The sequence below is a fragment of the Pogona vitticeps genome, chromosome 6 (genome assembly GCF_051106095.1).
Source record: "Pogona vitticeps strain Pit_001003342236 chromosome 6, PviZW2.1, whole genome shotgun sequence".
NCBI lineage: Eukaryota > Metazoa > Chordata > Lepidosauria > Squamata > Agamidae > Pogona > Pogona vitticeps.
The window spans coordinates 119,972,321-119,987,253 of record NC_135788.1 but is presented as its reverse complement, the minus strand read 5'-3'; the positions used below and the strand labels follow the sequence as shown (position 1 = coordinate 119,987,253).

Here is a 14,933-nt window from a genome sequence, read left to right as displayed (position 1 = left end):
GACCCAACACCAAGAAAAAAGTCAAATCATTTCTTGGGTTGGTGGGCTACTACAGAAAGTTCATCCCGAGGTTTAGCGAGATTGCGGCTCCGCTGACCGATCTGACGAGGAAGAAGGCTGATGACCGCATCCCGTGGACCAGCGACTGTGAGGCGGCGTTCCAGAGGTTGAAGGAGGCGTTAATCAACTATCCTGTCCTGCGTGCTCCAGACTTCGACCGGGAGTTCATCATCTACACAGATGCGTCTAACAGCGGGGTAGGAGCAGTTCTGTGCCAGGAGGATGAGAATGGTGACCAGCATCCAGTGTCCTACCTGAGTAGGAAACTTCAAAAAGGTGAGAGACATTTGGCAACCGTGGAGAAGGAGTGTTTGGCCATAGTCTACGCGATCCAGAAGGCCAAGCCTTACATCTGGGGAAGACATTTTGTTCTGTGCACTGACCATTCACCATTGCAATGGTTAAAGACAATGAAAACCCACAATAGCAAACTTATGAGGTGGGCTTTAAACCTACAGGACTATGACTTTGAAGTGAAAGTGGTCAGAGGGTCAGTGAACTGTGTTGCTGACGCCTTATCAAGAAGACCTGAAGAATGAAGACGGCGAAAGGACATGGACTATGTGTATATAATGATGACAAAAAGTAAAATGTACCTGTTTTTGAATTGGTTTGTATGAATAAAGGTAAATTGATGTAATGTTAATGGTAAATGTTTAAATGCCTATTTGCTATGGTTAACTTAGAATGTAAGTATGAGTAAGTATAATATGGTATGTATAACTGTTGTTGTGTATTTTATTCAGGTTGTTTTTTGGTGAAAAGCACGTTAGCTTTCCCCCTACAAAACAACTTATAAAGAGGGGAGGTGTTACATGCAGCACTGATGTTACCTGTCTGTCATGGGTTTGGAGGGAAAGTTCCATCCTATGGGGAGTGGAAGGCGGGACATCAGGAGGAGGGGCTGTACTGTATAAATATGTGATGCCTGTGTGGAGAGTTTAGGAGATGCTGAGAGATGCTGAGAGACTCTGGGTTGTGACGAAGCAGCAGCTGGGAAGAAGAAGCTGTTGTGGGAGTCTGTGTGTCAGACAGGGTACTACTGTGTGTCAGAGTACCAACCTGATAGGTTCAGGTGTCTGTTGGTTAGCCAGAACTGATAGGTTCAGGGTCTGTGCTTCAAGTTAAGGTTCTGTGTGAACCAAACAGTATGCTTGTATGAGTGAGAATAAGCCACGTTACTTTATCTTATTCACCTGATTGTTTTATTTTCCCTGTGTGTATTTAAATAAACCTTATTCTTTTTATTGTTTAAAAATCCATCCCTGGTCTGTGTGACTTCTTAAAGGGAATGGTTGGTGGCAGCTTAGTGTAACTGTGTGACATATCCCAGTAGGTCTGGGTTTGTCACAGGGGGCAGTTCTGAAGGTCAGAGTCCCAAAGGAAGTCATGCCTCCAAGCCGTTGCCCTCTGGGCCGTTCAAGCCTCGAGACTCCCTTCTCCCCCCCACCATCCGTTGTCCTTCCTGCCTGCAGGTGCTGGACCGGGAAGGGCAGATGGACAACCCCTGCACCAGCTGGCTGGCCGACATCTACTGGGACAACATCACCGAGCTGGACAAGCTCACCAACTTCCACGGCATCATGAACTCCTTTGAGCAATACCCTCGCGACTGGAACCTCTGGTACACCAGCTCTAAGCCGGAGAAGGCCATGCTGCCAGGTCAGGGGATCGGGCCGGGGCCGGGGAGGGGGTTGGGGGTGGGGTGGGGATGGGGGGGTACGACACCAGGCTTTGGGTGCAGTGTGTACGGGGAGGGAGAACTAATTAATTTCGGGGCCACAGAAATGGAATGGTGCAGTTACGTTAAAGCAGTAGCAGCCAAATCACCTTTACTGGTCTAACGGGCTATCAGGCCAAATCAAAACAAAAATGAAAAAATAAAGGAGACCAAAAAGATTGTGGTACCTTAAAGATGAACGGCTATGTTTTTTTTTTATGTGTTCGATTCCTCAGACGTTAAAACATAGAAATAGTAGCAGTTCGTCTTCAAGCTTCCATGACGTTTTTGTCTTCGTTTTGTTCAATTTTCCTTTCGCTTTTGGCCCGATAGGCTGGCACAGACCAACACGGCGCCCTCTCCTAAAAATGGGGGGGGGGGTGTCGTGGGGCAATGCTTTCTAGTGACCGTCTGCAATTACTCCCTAAGAGGTATCATTTTTATCAGAGCTGTTTCAGCAGGACTTTTATGGGTTTCGTGCTTTTCTCTTGGCGACCCTAAATCCCTCCCTTAAAAAAAAAGGAGTTGGAAAGTAACCCCCCCCCCAAAAAAAAGCAAAAGAAGAAGAAGAAGAAGAAGAAGAAGAAGAAGAAGAAGAAGAAGAAGAAGAAGAAGAAGAAGAAGAAGAAGAAGAAGAAGAAGAAGAAGAAGAAGAAGAAGAAGGAAACAGGCAGTGGAAATAGTTATGTCATGACTTGTTTGTGAAACCCTTCAAGGAGTGACCGGAAAGAACAGCTTCTTAGACAGTAACTTTCTCAGCCATGCCGGCTGGATGATGCGGGAGCAGGTGGGCCCCGACGGCCGGGCATCTGTCCTGATCACGCCTACGGGAGGTTTGTCCTCCCTCGTCTAGGGTTCCACGGATCGGCAGAAAGGGAGATGTTCTAGACCCGGCCCCGTAGCTTTCATGCCCTGCGGCTGTTCGGGGAGCGAAGTCAGGCTGGTGCTTAAGGATCCTTGGGGTGGCCACCGGTGGCTCCATGGGGGCAACTGCTGGCCCCTTCCCTGCACAACAGCCAGGCAAGGCGGCTCTCCCATCTCTGCGCGCTGTCTCCCCCTGCAGGCGAGTGGGAGAACTCCTGCAACCAGATGCAGCGGATGCTGGTCGTCCGGTCGCTGAGGCCCGACCGCGTGGCCTTCTGCGTGACCGCCTTCATCGTCTCCAACCTGGGCTCCCAGTTCATTGAGCCGCCGGTGCTCAACATGAAGTCGGTGAGCGGGGCTTGCGGGCGGCCCCGTTTCCACCTGGGTCCTTTTCCCGCGGCCTCTGCTGTGGGATGGAGGCAGGAGGGGGGCGGTCGGTGAGCCTCTGCACGGTCCCTGTGGATAGGACCCTACGCCTCCCCCCCCCCCGGCGTGTCCTGCCCGAGCCGAGAGAGTCAGGGGCTCAGCCGTTGCCCTCGGTGGAAGAGGAGGAGGAGGAGGGCAGGAAGAGAGTGTCTTCATCTCACCTCCTTCCTTCCCACGCTTCTCTCTCCGGGTCCAGGTGGTGGACGACTCGACGACCAAGACCCCGCTGATCTTTGTGCTCTCTCCGGGGGTCGACCCGACCTCCTCGCTGCTCCAGCTGGCCGAGCAGTCGGGCATGTCCCAGCGCTTCCACGCCCTCTCGCTGGGCCAAGGCCAGGCGCCCATCGCCACCCGCATGATCAAAGATGGCGTCCAACAGGGTGAGCCTGGCGGGGAAGGGACCCCCGAGGGTGTCCCTGTCTGTCTAGTGGGCCAGCCTTGGCCACGCTGTCCCTGTGAGCCTCTCCCACCCGCAGGTCCTTCTGGGGGGTCCCTCTTTGGCTCCCCGCCTCTTGGTGCCCCCTTTTCTTCCTGCCGAGGCTGCTGCTGCGGGCATCTGCCTCACCCACCCACCCCCGGTCCCCCCTCTCCGTCTCTTCCCCATCAGGCAACTGGGTCTTCCTGGCCAACTGCCACCTCTCCCTCTCCTGGATGCCCCAGCTGGACAAACTGGTGGAACAGCTGCAGGTGGAGGAGCCGCATCCTTCCTTCCGGTTGTGGCTCAGCTCCAGCCCCCACCCGGACTTCCCCATCTCCATCCTGCAGGCGGGCATCAAGATGACCACCGAGCCCCCCACGGTGAGCGCCGGGAACTGGCGGGGCAGGGAGGAAGGGGGCTGCGGGGGGGGGGGAGAGAGAGGGGGGGGGACAAGACCTTATTCTGGTTCAAAGGCCTTTTGAAAAATAAGGATAATTTGTCATGTTTGCTTGTTTTTTTCCTTATTTGATGGGGTTTTAATTAGCGTATCTTTTAATGGGTTTTTTTAAAGGTTTAATTTACTCTGTTTTTAATGCAGTTCTTTTTTAATATCGTGAGCTTCCTTGGGTCCTCTTACGGCGAGAAAGGCAGGCTATCAAGGACTAAAATAAATTCATGCCTGCTTCTACCCCGCCTGCCATTTCTCGTCTCTGGGGTCTTCCCGGCCAGGCCCTCACCTGGGTAGGGTCCCAAGTACACGGCTCGGCCTTCTTCTCTGCTCTGCCCTGAGGGCTGGCCTCCCCTTTTCCATAGGAGCAGGGGAAGGTTTTTCTGGGGGGGGCAGCCACGGATGGTTGAGCCCCACATCTCTTTAGAGGAACAGGCTTGAGGAAGGGAGTGAGCGGGAGATGCTCTGCTGAGGGTGTCCTTGGAGCCAAGATGGCCGTCTCCTCAGCTGCAGAGATTCGAGCTGCTTCGAGAGGGAGCACACAAGCCTGGGAAGAAGGGCCAGGCTGGGGTCCCCCTCTTGAAGCCCCTTTGGCACCCCCTGCCTCGCCCCAGCTGCCCCCTACCACACTCCCCCCCTTTCCTCTCTCGGCTTGGCCCTCCGGAGCATCGCCAAGAAAGCCGGGCATCCCAGGAAGCCGGGCGACCAACCGACGCCAGGGACAGGACGACGGGCTCCGCGCTTTCCCTTTCACGGGGGCCAGGCAGCCGAGGGATGCTCAGGCAGGGAAGAAGAAGGCCGTGCCTGCCGGTGGCCCTTGTAGCCGCTGTGGGCTAAGGCCAGGCAAAGGCTTCCCCCTCCTTTCCCCCCCCTTGACACCCCCTTCAGCCTCCAGCCCGCCTTGCCCGTGTTTGGGGTCAGCCTCATGTCTCTCTCTGGCTCCTTCCTTCAAACAGGGCTTGAAGGCCAACATGAAGCGCCTCTACCAGCTCATCACGGAGCCCCAGTTCAACCGCTGCACGAAGGCCAGCAAGTACAAGAAGCTCCTCTTCGCCCTCTGCTTCTTCCACAGCATCCTGCTGGAGCGGAAAAAGTTCCTGCAGCTGGGCTGGAACATCATCTACGGCTTCAACGACTCTGACTTTGAGGTGAGGCGGAGGGGAGGGAGGAGGGAAGCACCCAGCCAGGACGCTGGGGGGGGGGCTGGAGTGTGTGTGGGATGGAACAGCCAGGGCTGTGGGTCTCCTTCCTCCCTCCCACCCTCCCTCACTCGGTCTGACTGAGCCTGGGCAGCTCCAGGGTGCCCAGAAACGTCACAGCCATTTCCCTCCCTCCGATGACCGCTGTCACATTAGTTGTTGGAGCATAGAAATCATAGAAAAGTAAAGTCAGAAGGGGGGGCCAACGAGGCCATCCAGTCCAACCCTCCCAGCTCAAGGCAGGAATCCAAATCAAAGCAGATCTGCCAGGGGGATGATCTAAGTTTTTCTTGAAGGCCTCCAGTGTCAGAGCACTCACCCACTCCCGAGGTCCACTGGTTCCACCGTCACACTGATCTAACAGTTAGGAGGTTTTTTCCCGATGTTTAGCCGAAATCTGGCTTCCTTTAACTTGAGCCCATGGTTGCATGTCCTGCGTTCTGGGATGATGGAGAACAGATCCTGCCCCTCCTCGGTAGGACAGCCTTTCAAAGATTTGAAAAGTGTCATCCTATCTCGCCCCAATGCCTGACCCACCAGGTCTCACCACAGACGAGGCTCCTGCAGGTAAGCTGCCCTGAGGGAGGCCCGTAAGTACAGTGGGGTCTTGACTTGAGAACTTAACCCGTATTGGAAGGCGGTTCTCAAGTCAAAAAGTTCTCAGGTCAAATCTGCATTTCCCATGAAAACCATTTGATCCGTATCTGCTCTTTTCCGTCCATAGAAACTAATGGGAAGCTGCTATTCCGCCTTCGACCACTAGAGGGGGATATTTTGTTTCTTTTTTTCTTAGGTCAAGAAAGGTTCAGGGAAGGCAGGGAAAATACAGTCCAGGCACTACAGTACCAGGCAGTCTGAAGACTGTCTCCCAATCCACTCTCTAAACGCTGGGAGGAGTGAGGAAGCAGACAGGCACCCTTTTCACTGGCCAACAGTTAACCGAAAGTTCACATTTTGCACTTTCCCTGCCTCCCACGTAGGTTTTTTTTCAGTTCTTAACTCGGCAATGAGTGCGGCTAAAAAATATTGTAAATAAATAAATAAAATAAAATCTAAGTACTTAAGTCAAGTCAATATTTTCCTATGAGAGCGGTTCTTAAGTCAAAATGTTCTTAACTCAAGCCGTTCTTAAGTCAAGACCCCACTGTAAGTCTTCTGCAAGAGGCGGGGCCTCCTTCGTGGTGGCTCTGTCTTCGTGGAACCGGCTCCCGGAGGAGCTTCGCCTGGCCTTTAAGAGGCGACGGAAAACGTGGCTTTTTTTTCAGAGAGGCCTTCCACTCCAACCCCAGCTGAGTCGAGGTAGATTGTACGTCCCCGTCCCAGTCACTGCTATTTTTATTCTTATTTTTACCTTACGCTTAGTTATATCATTGCTCTGGTGCCTTCTGTTTTCATGTGGTCGTTTGCAATATGGTTTCATTATACTATTTTATTTTGATGGTGTATTTTTACTGTGAACTGCTCAGAGTAGTGCTGTGGCACTAATGGGGGCAGTATATAAATTCAAAGAATGAATGAATGAATGAATGAATGAATGAATGAATGAATGAATGAATGAATGAATGAATGAATGTTGTCCGGCCCACGGTACTCGTCGCTCACAGAAGCGTCTTCCCTTCGAATATGGTGCAGACATTATAAAGCTGCAGACAGATAATAGTGACCAGGGAACTCTCTAGGGAATGGGGGAGGGTGGCGGGGGCAGGAACCTCTGCAGGTGGATGGCCAGCCGGTAGGTTCTCGGTGGGTGAGCACAGAGGAACAGCCCCCGGGATCAGATGCACTAAACACCAATCCACCGAATGTGATCCTGATTCTGCTTTTATTGGTGTTTTATGCATCTGATCTCACCTGGCGTTCTATATGGACTTTCTCTTTTCTAATCCGAGGGGACCCCTTGGTTTTGTGTGCCTGCTGGGGTGCATGATGAGAGAGGAGGCCCCGGAGGTGTCCGTACCAGCCTCTGGGCTGTGCGGCTGCCCGCCTGCTTCTTGCCAGCAACCTTAGGATCCTTATTCTCAGGGGAAGCTTGTGTAGCAGAGCCTCCTTTCCACCCACTGCAGACCTGCAAGCCGATTTGCCCTCCTCTGAGGCCGTTCCCTGCCTCCTTTTCTCCCGCCGCCCCCCCAGGTGTCCGAGAACCTCCTCAGCTTGTACCTGGATGAGTACGAGGAGACGCCCTGGGACGCGCTCAAGTATCTGATCGCAGGCGTCAACTACGGAGGCCACGTGACCGACGACTGGGACCGGCGCCTCCTGACCACGTACATCAACGACTACTTCTGCGAGCAGAGCATCGCTGCTCCCTTGTACAGGTGAGTCTGCAGGAGGAACCCGGGCGTGAGCCACCAGGGCTCGAAGGCGGCATCGCTCCTTGGAGGCGGAAATTCGGGGTGCGGAAGGGAAGAGCCGGGAGGCAGCTTGTTCTGCCACATCTGGCCGTCTTTATGGAAAGGTGGGTGCAGGGTTCTCCCCTGGCACCGACCCACTGACACGTGCAGCCCACGGAAACACCTGGCTCGCCTGTTGGCTGTTTTGCCCTGCAGTGGAGGAAGGCGGGAGGAGCTGCTTCGGCAGACTCCAAGATAGCCTTAAGGCCTGGCTGTCTTCCCTGAGGCTTAAGGACACCCTGAGAGTTTTCCATCCCCACCTTCCGTCTCTAGGAATGTCAGAAGTGGATTTCTGCCGAGCCACGCACTGGGTCCATTTGGGCCCGTGGCTCCCAACCGTGGGCCACCTGGGTGTTCTTGGACTGCAATGCCCAGAAGCCACGGTTGGGGACCACCGGCCTAGGCCAGCATTGATGAGGAGAACGTACAGCCACAGTTGTAGACGTGATTCTTTCCAAGCCTTCCCTGGACATCCCTGAGGGCGACCCATCCAGGCACCGGCCAGGCTCGACTCTGCTTAGCAGCCCAAACGAGCCGAGACTGAGCCTACCCGGGTGGAAGGGTGGTTTCAGAACTCGGACAGCCATGAGGAGAGGCAAAGCAAACCTCCCTTGCTGGTGGCTGGGCAGAAGAAACGCTTTCCTGGGATTGTGCCGGTCCTGGAAGGCTCGGCTTCTGTACGCCCTGCAAGAGGAGAGCAAAGTCTCAGGGCCACACGTCTCCACGGCTCGACATCCTGCCGCCGGAGAGAGGAGAAGTGTCTGGAAAGCTGGGGGTGTGGGGTGGGTGTGCATATCGGGGGGGGGCAGCAAAAACCCTCTTGCCAGTGCTTTGGTCAGCCAGCTGGGACCCCTTTCTCTCCCCCCAGGCTCTCTGCGCTGGACACCTACTACATCCCCAAGGACGGCAACCTGGCCTCTTACAAAGAGTACATCAGCCTCCTGCCTGGCATGGACCCCCCCGAGGCCTTTGGCCAGCACCCCAACGCCGACGTGGCCTCCCAGATCACCGAGGCCCGGACCCTCTTCGAGACCCTGCTCTCCCTCCAGCCTCAGACAACACCCTCCGGGGCAGCTGGCCAGAGCCGGGAGGACAAGGTAGCCAAAACCGGGGGGGGAGGAGGAGGAGGGAGGGGTTTGCGGGGTGGGGTGGGGTCTTCTCGAAGGCCAGCAGAGGCCCCCCTGAGATGGCTTGTTTGGGAAGGCCGCCGAGGCTGGTGCCCCTGGGCGGGATTCCTCCTTCCTCGGGTGGCGCTCGGACTGTCCTGGGAGCCAGCCAGAGGCCCTCCGACCCTCCAAAGAGCACTCTTAGAGGCTCAGGACACACACACACACACACACACACACCCCTGCCTCAAACGTGTGGGTGAGGGGTCTTGCCTCTCCCCTTGGTCAGGGGGCTGGGCTGGCACGTGTTTGACACACTGGACTTTCCCGTGGATTCACGCCATTCTTTCAAGGCACGGCACCGGTACTGGACCGCGGGGTGCCCAAAAACCTGTCGCAGCACCTAAACTCAGCCGGGATGGTCCTTCTGGGGGCACGACTCCACCCCCCCTATGTTTTTTTTGTGGGGGGCCAGAGAGGGCCTTTGCCCATCCGCTGAGTTTGGGGGCTTTGGCTTCGGAGAACGGGAACCCCAGAGGCGTTGGCCGGTTTAGGAGTCCCAGGCAGAGAGGGGACCCGAGGGAGACAGGTCCACTTCCTGGGGGTCCCTGGAAGCCCACCTCTCTCTCTCTTGCCCTCCCTCCCAGGTGCTGGAACTTTCCGCCGACGTGCTCAGCAAGATCCCGGAGGAGATCGACTACGAGGGCACCTGCAAGGTGCTCTCCACGGACCCCTCCCCACTCAACGTGGTCTTGCTGCAGGAGATCCAGCGGTACAACTCCTTGCTGCAGGTCATCAGGTGAGGAGAGGGCCTCCGCTCTGTTAGATTTTAAAAATGCCGCACATGGGTCAGGTGAGATACTAGCGGGAGGCCCATCACCTAGACCCATTCCGGATAGATTTGATTGCTTCGCTTATCCGAACGGCGAAGTGAGCTCAACAGGCAGCCCACACCTTAGGTAGTGGTTAGTCGCGATCCCAACAGCTTTCGGATTATATTCTGCCAGGTTCCGTCTCCGCTTGCACTCTTAGCTTGCTCCGGTCCTGCTTCGTAACTCGCAGCTGCGGGTTCAACCAGGGCCAGGCCTACTTTCCTGGCTAGAAAGCTGGGGAGGAACCTAGATCGCTCTGTGTATGCTCAAGGAGCAGTCTTGCTCTCCCCCCAGCTGGCCTCAGTGCAGGAAGCACCGGTTTCAGACGGCTCCCCCCTCCCTTTCTAAGCCGGACTCCTCTTGGCGCGGCTCTTGCCCGCCGCTCCCTCTCGCAGGTCCTCGCTGGTGGAGCTGGAGAAGGGCATCCAAGGCCTCGTGGTCATGTCAACGGACCTGGAGGAGATCTTCAACTGCATTTTCGACGCCCGCGTGCCCCCCATGTGGGAGAGGGTGAGGCCAGAGGGAATGGGGTTGTGCCTCCTGTCGGGACCCACCTTCCCCGCGGGGCGCTGGCATCCCTGCCGTGTGAAGCTGGGCAGAAACTGCCTTCCTGGGCCCAGGAAGGAGGAGGGACTGCTCTTGTGGCTTCTGTTTTTTTTGGGGGGGCAGAGAAAGAGAGAGAAAGAGAGGGAGGGAGGGTGACGTTGCTTGGCCAGCTTTTCAGCACAGCCGAGAGCATGGCAGTGCCAGTTCCTTCTGTTTTCCTCGGACACCTTTTTCTTCTTCTCAGCCCTGCGGGGGGGCAAACCTCTCTTTAAATGGAATGCGTTTGCAGGATCCCTTCTGGGACCCCCCCACCACCAGGTTTCCTTTTTCTTCTTCTGAACAAGCCCCCCCCCCTCCTTGCTGATGTATCCAAGGCACTGATTTCCCACTCGGGAGGACCTCGATGGGGCGCAAAGGCAAACGTCTTCCCATGTGGGGGGGTGGGGGAACGAAACCACCAGAGAGCGGCTCTTCTGAGGAACCAGATTCTCCCCCACGAGACACCAAACTTTTCCGCCTCTTTCTTTGAATCACGGGAGGGAGACCAAGAAGCCCTTCTTGTCTGGCAATCGATACACAGAGGCGAGGTCTGGCGAGAGGCACCTTTTCCAGCTGCCCAGCGGGTACTTTTGCCCTCGCGGGTTTTCCGGGCGCCTCCGGCTGACATCGCCTCCGGCGGCTTCCCTTCTCCGCAGGCGTACCCGTCCCAGAAGCCCCTCGCGGCCTGGACCCGGGACCTGGCCCAGCGCGTGGAGCAGTTTGCCCGCTGGGCCAACACAGCTCACCCTCCGGTGCTCTTCTGGCTCTCGGGCTTCACCTTCCCGACCGGGTTCCTGACGGCGGTCTTGCAGGCGGCCGCCCGCATGAACAATGTACGTGCGGAACAGGCTGAGAAAAAGGGGGCAAGATGCAGGAGGGCCGGGAGGGGCCCTGGGCATGTCCTCCGGGCCATGACCCAAGGAAGATCTCTTTGGGGGGGTGCGCACTATGGGGCCAAGCAGAGAAAAGGAAGTGGGGTTTAGGGGTCAAGAAGAGGTGGACGAAGGCTGCAGGCCGGTGGTGGGAATGACTAGGAGGAGGGCCTGGGAGAGTTTTGCATCCTGGGGGAGCAGAGTGGAGCTTAGCAGCCCCCCCCCTTTAGGGTAGTGGTGAGGACACCGGGATGATGGAGACCTCTCCCTTCGCTCCCTCCTCTCTCTTCCTTCCAGATCTCGGTGGACACCCTCTCTTGGGAGTTCATCGTCTCCACCGTGGATGACAACAACCTCGTCTACCCTCCAAAGGTAGGGGCCTCCTTGTGCCGGGGGTGTGTGTGTGTGGGTGCTGGCATATTACCCCTCCGGAACCCCTCGGCAGGAATGTTAGCATTTAAAACCACAGCAGAAGATGTTCTCCTGACAAAGGTTTGGACCAGAAGCTCCAGCATAGTAAAGGCACACAGGAAGACACCAGGAAGAAGTGCAGAGAATATTTACTTGCTGTACATATTTCCCTAGTGCTCATAGAAACATAAACATGGTGCATTCGGCAGTCAAACGGACAGAACGTCAGCATGACAGTCAAAATAGAACTGCGAAGGGCACACGCACCGGCGTCTTAGTTTAAACTACCCCCAACCCATCAAATTCGTGGTTCAACTCACGGTACCGTGTTTCCCCAAAAATAAGGCAGGGTCTTTTATTAATTTTTGCTCCAAAAATGCATTAGGGCTTATTTTCAGGGAATGTTTTATTTTTTTTTTCATGTACAACCATCTACATTTATTCACATGCAGTCCTGTCCTCTTCTTCTGGTTGCTGCACAAGGGCGGAGGGCGGGGGTTTCTCTTATTTTGGGGGTAGGGCTTCTATGACGAGCCTCCTGAAAAATCCTACTAGGGCTTATGTTCAGGTGAAGTCTTATTTTCAGGGAAACAGAGTCATTCATCCCCCACGGCTGTGTCCTTCTTGTCGTGACTCAGTAACTCCACCTGCGCTCACCCGTTGTGAATGACATTTTTCTTCTTAAAGACCTAAGGAGGAAACCCCGCAATCTCCCCGAGGCAGGGTGTGTGGGTGTAAGAGGGGAACCTGCCAAGGCCAAGCCTTAGGGGGCCCACGGTCACCCGTTCTGCCTGGCATCCTTCCCCCTCTCCTTTAGGAAGGCGTCTGGGTCCGAGGTCTCTACCTGGAGGGCGCCGGGTGGGATAAGAAGAACTCGTGCCTGGTGGAGGCTGAGCCCATGGAGCTGGTCTGCCCCATCCCCACCATCCATTTCAAGCCGGTGGAGAACAAGAAGAAGAGCGGAAAAGGTGGGGCTCGGCCAAGGGTGAGGGTGGGGGCTGGCCCCGGTGGTGGGGGGCAGGAAGGACAGAGGGCCAAGTCTGTCAAAGCCCTCCACCCACCCTGCCTCTTCCGGCTGGCAGCAGGGCAGGGATCCTGCTCAGAGCCGCCTGGAGAAGCGGCTTCTTTATTTTCACTCCGAATCCAGGCCCCCGGGGGGGACTACACAAGCCATCGTCCACAAACAGGATGAGGCCCGGGCCTTTCCCCGCCGCTGGGGGCCTTCCCCCCTCCCTCCCTCCTCCCGCGCCATTCTCCTGAGCAGGCGGGGAGAGTCTCTCTCCCCATCCCAAAAAGGAGGGAGGTTTCTGTGCCAAGGTGCCATTGCGTGGACCAAGGTTGTGTGATGTGCCCCCCCCACCCCACGGGCCCTGCCTGGCTGGCTGGCACCACCCTCTGAGCCCTCCTCCTTCTCTCTGTGTCTCTCCCCCCCCCCCCGACCAGGGATGTACTCCTGCCCTTGCTACTACTACCCCAACCGGGCGGGCACCTCCGGGCGGCCCTCATTCGTCATTGGCGTCGACCTGAAGTCCGGAGCCATGCCGCCCGACCACTGGATCAAGCGAGGGACGGCCCTCCTGATGAGCCTGGATACTTAAAGGCAGCAAAGACCCTCTTCTTCCTCCCCCCCCCCCCCGTGCAACGCGCGTTACCTTTCTCTTCTGACTTCCATGGATTCCCCCCCCCCCCCCCGTTGTGGTTAAAAATTAAATACAGTGATTTGGTTTTACTGCCTTGGCGCTCCTTGTCCCTGCAGAGCTGGGGGCTTGTGGGGGGGAGGAGGAGGTGGGCAGAAAATCTGCCCCACAAGAGCTGGGCTGGGAGCCCTCCGACCCTGCGGGGGGGGGCAGACGTCCCAAAGTCAGCAGCGGGCACGCTTGTGAGGCCCTTGGCAGAGGAGGGATGCCAGAGACACACACCCCACCACCGGGAAAGGCCCCTTTCCAGATGTCGTCGTTCTTATCGGGGATGGCACCTGCGCAGTTTTGCACCCTGCAAAAAAAAGGGGGGGCAAATTCAGGCTCCTCAATGTCAGGCTGTCACCGGGGGGGTTGCTTGGCATGTTCTTCTCAGGGCCACTCCCTTGGCCCTTGCCCAGTTCCACCAGTTGCCTGCTGCAAACTGGGGTGGGGGGGCTGGAAACGGGTCCTTCTCTCCCTCCATCTGTGCTGGTGCCCCATGGAAGGATGTGAGGATGGACGGCCCCGGGGGGGGGGGTGAAGGAGAGAAACGTACGTTCTGGATGCGGCCCTTGTGGCCCCATCTTCCCCTTCCTACCTGTGCTAGAAAGGGGGGAGCTTGGGAGTTGCCCCCCATTTACCCTCAGGACGGCTGTGGGGGGGGAAGCAGCCCTTGGTAATGGGGGGAAGAGATGCGCCCAGCCAGCCCTGGGCACCGAGGGGGGGACACAAAGGGGTGCCTTTTGGGGTGAGAGGTCACCTGGGGCTCCCAGTAAGGGGTGGGGAGGAAGGCAAAGGGGTGGTGCCTCCGATCTAGGGGGGGGTCTGCCTCAGTGGCCCCGATCTTCCCCTTTCCAGCCATGTGGCGGCTCTCCTGCTCCTCCTCTCCCCCTCCCCCTCCCCCTCCCCACAACCCTGCAAGGCAGGCCAGGCTGCAAGACGGAGCTTCCCCTCGTCGGTGTCATGGCCCAGAGAGGATGAGACCTTGGATCTCCCAAATCCCAGCCCCACATCCTAAACCGCTGCCCTGTGCTGCCTGGCCCCGTTGTGGAGAGGAACGTTGGGTGAGAAGAAGGGCCGGGAAGCAGGCTGCCCCCCCCCCCCCGGTCCCTGGCCAGGGAGCCCCTGAGGGTGAGAAGAAGCCGTGGATCCCGGAAGGAGAGAGCAATCTAGGTCTGTGCTCATGGCCCCACCCCATAAGGCGGCCGCCTTCCCCTTGGGACCCTGATTGCTGGCTGCCCTCTCTCACCCCCACAGTCTAGCAGCTGGGGAGGGAGGGTTTGCTCTGCCTTGGAGAAGGGGGTTTCCTTTCCCCCTATTATGATGCATAATTTGGCTGGGATGCTCTCTCTCTCTTTGTGAACTTCACAACAGTCCTGCAAGGTGGGGTGTGGGTATTCTGGTCTTCTGCCAGGGCGCAGTTCCCCAGCACCACCGGCTGTTTCGGGGGGGGGACAGAAAGGTCCTGAAGCTGGCACCTTCGGGGGGGGAACCTCCACCTCCTCCACCCTGTCCTTTTGTGCCTCGGTTTCCCTCTCGGTCGCCTTGAATTGGTTGGGGAAGGGAGCGCCCGGGGAGGGCACACAACTAAAAATGTGTTTTTCTTGGAGGAATTTCATTCTGATTTTAGCCATCATTGAAAAGAGAGGAGAAAAAGTTGGAGCTGCAAAAATATCTCCCCCCCCCCAGTTTTTACTGTTTTGAAATGTCAATTAAGGAAGGAAGGGTGGGGGCTTGTCCTGGAGCATGTGTTCCTATTGGATGGCTCGAGGCCCGTGTGCAACCGTCTCATCCAATCAGCAGGGAGGGAGCGGTCCCAAGGTGAGAAGGGCCTGTGATGGGAGGAAACCGAGGAACTCTGTGTTTGGGGGGGGGGTCCCAGG

General features: G+C 56.7%; 1 protein-coding gene across 2 annotated transcripts in view; it reads left to right on the top strand.

Annotated features, from left to right (window-relative positions):
* The window catches only part of DNAH2 (dynein axonemal heavy chain 2), a 138,794-nt gene extending 125,689 nt beyond the window's left edge, over window positions 1-13,105 (top strand). For both annotated transcript variants that reach the window (XM_072977163.2, XM_072977162.2), the window contains exons 76-88: window positions 1,536-1,722; window positions 2,844-2,992; window positions 3,267-3,450; window positions 3,678-3,868; window positions 4,893-5,084; window positions 7,266-7,450; window positions 8,394-8,622; window positions 9,279-9,430; window positions 9,899-10,013; window positions 10,745-10,921; window positions 11,258-11,332; window positions 12,189-12,339; window positions 12,815-13,105. In XM_072977163.2, the coding sequence (XP_072833264.2) occupies window positions 1,536-1,722; window positions 2,844-2,992; window positions 3,267-3,450; window positions 3,678-3,868; window positions 4,893-5,084; window positions 7,266-7,450; window positions 8,394-8,622; window positions 9,279-9,430; window positions 9,899-10,013; window positions 10,745-10,921; window positions 11,258-11,332; window positions 12,189-12,339; window positions 12,815-12,969 (2,142 nt within the window). In that variant the 3' untranslated portion in view covers window positions 12,970-13,105. The remainder of the gene's footprint in view (window positions 1-1,535; window positions 1,723-2,843; window positions 2,993-3,266; window positions 3,451-3,677; window positions 3,869-4,892; window positions 5,085-7,265; window positions 7,451-8,393; window positions 8,623-9,278; window positions 9,431-9,898; window positions 10,014-10,744; window positions 10,922-11,257; window positions 11,333-12,188; window positions 12,340-12,814) is intronic.
* Window positions 13,106-14,933: the final 1,828 nt, after the last annotated feature.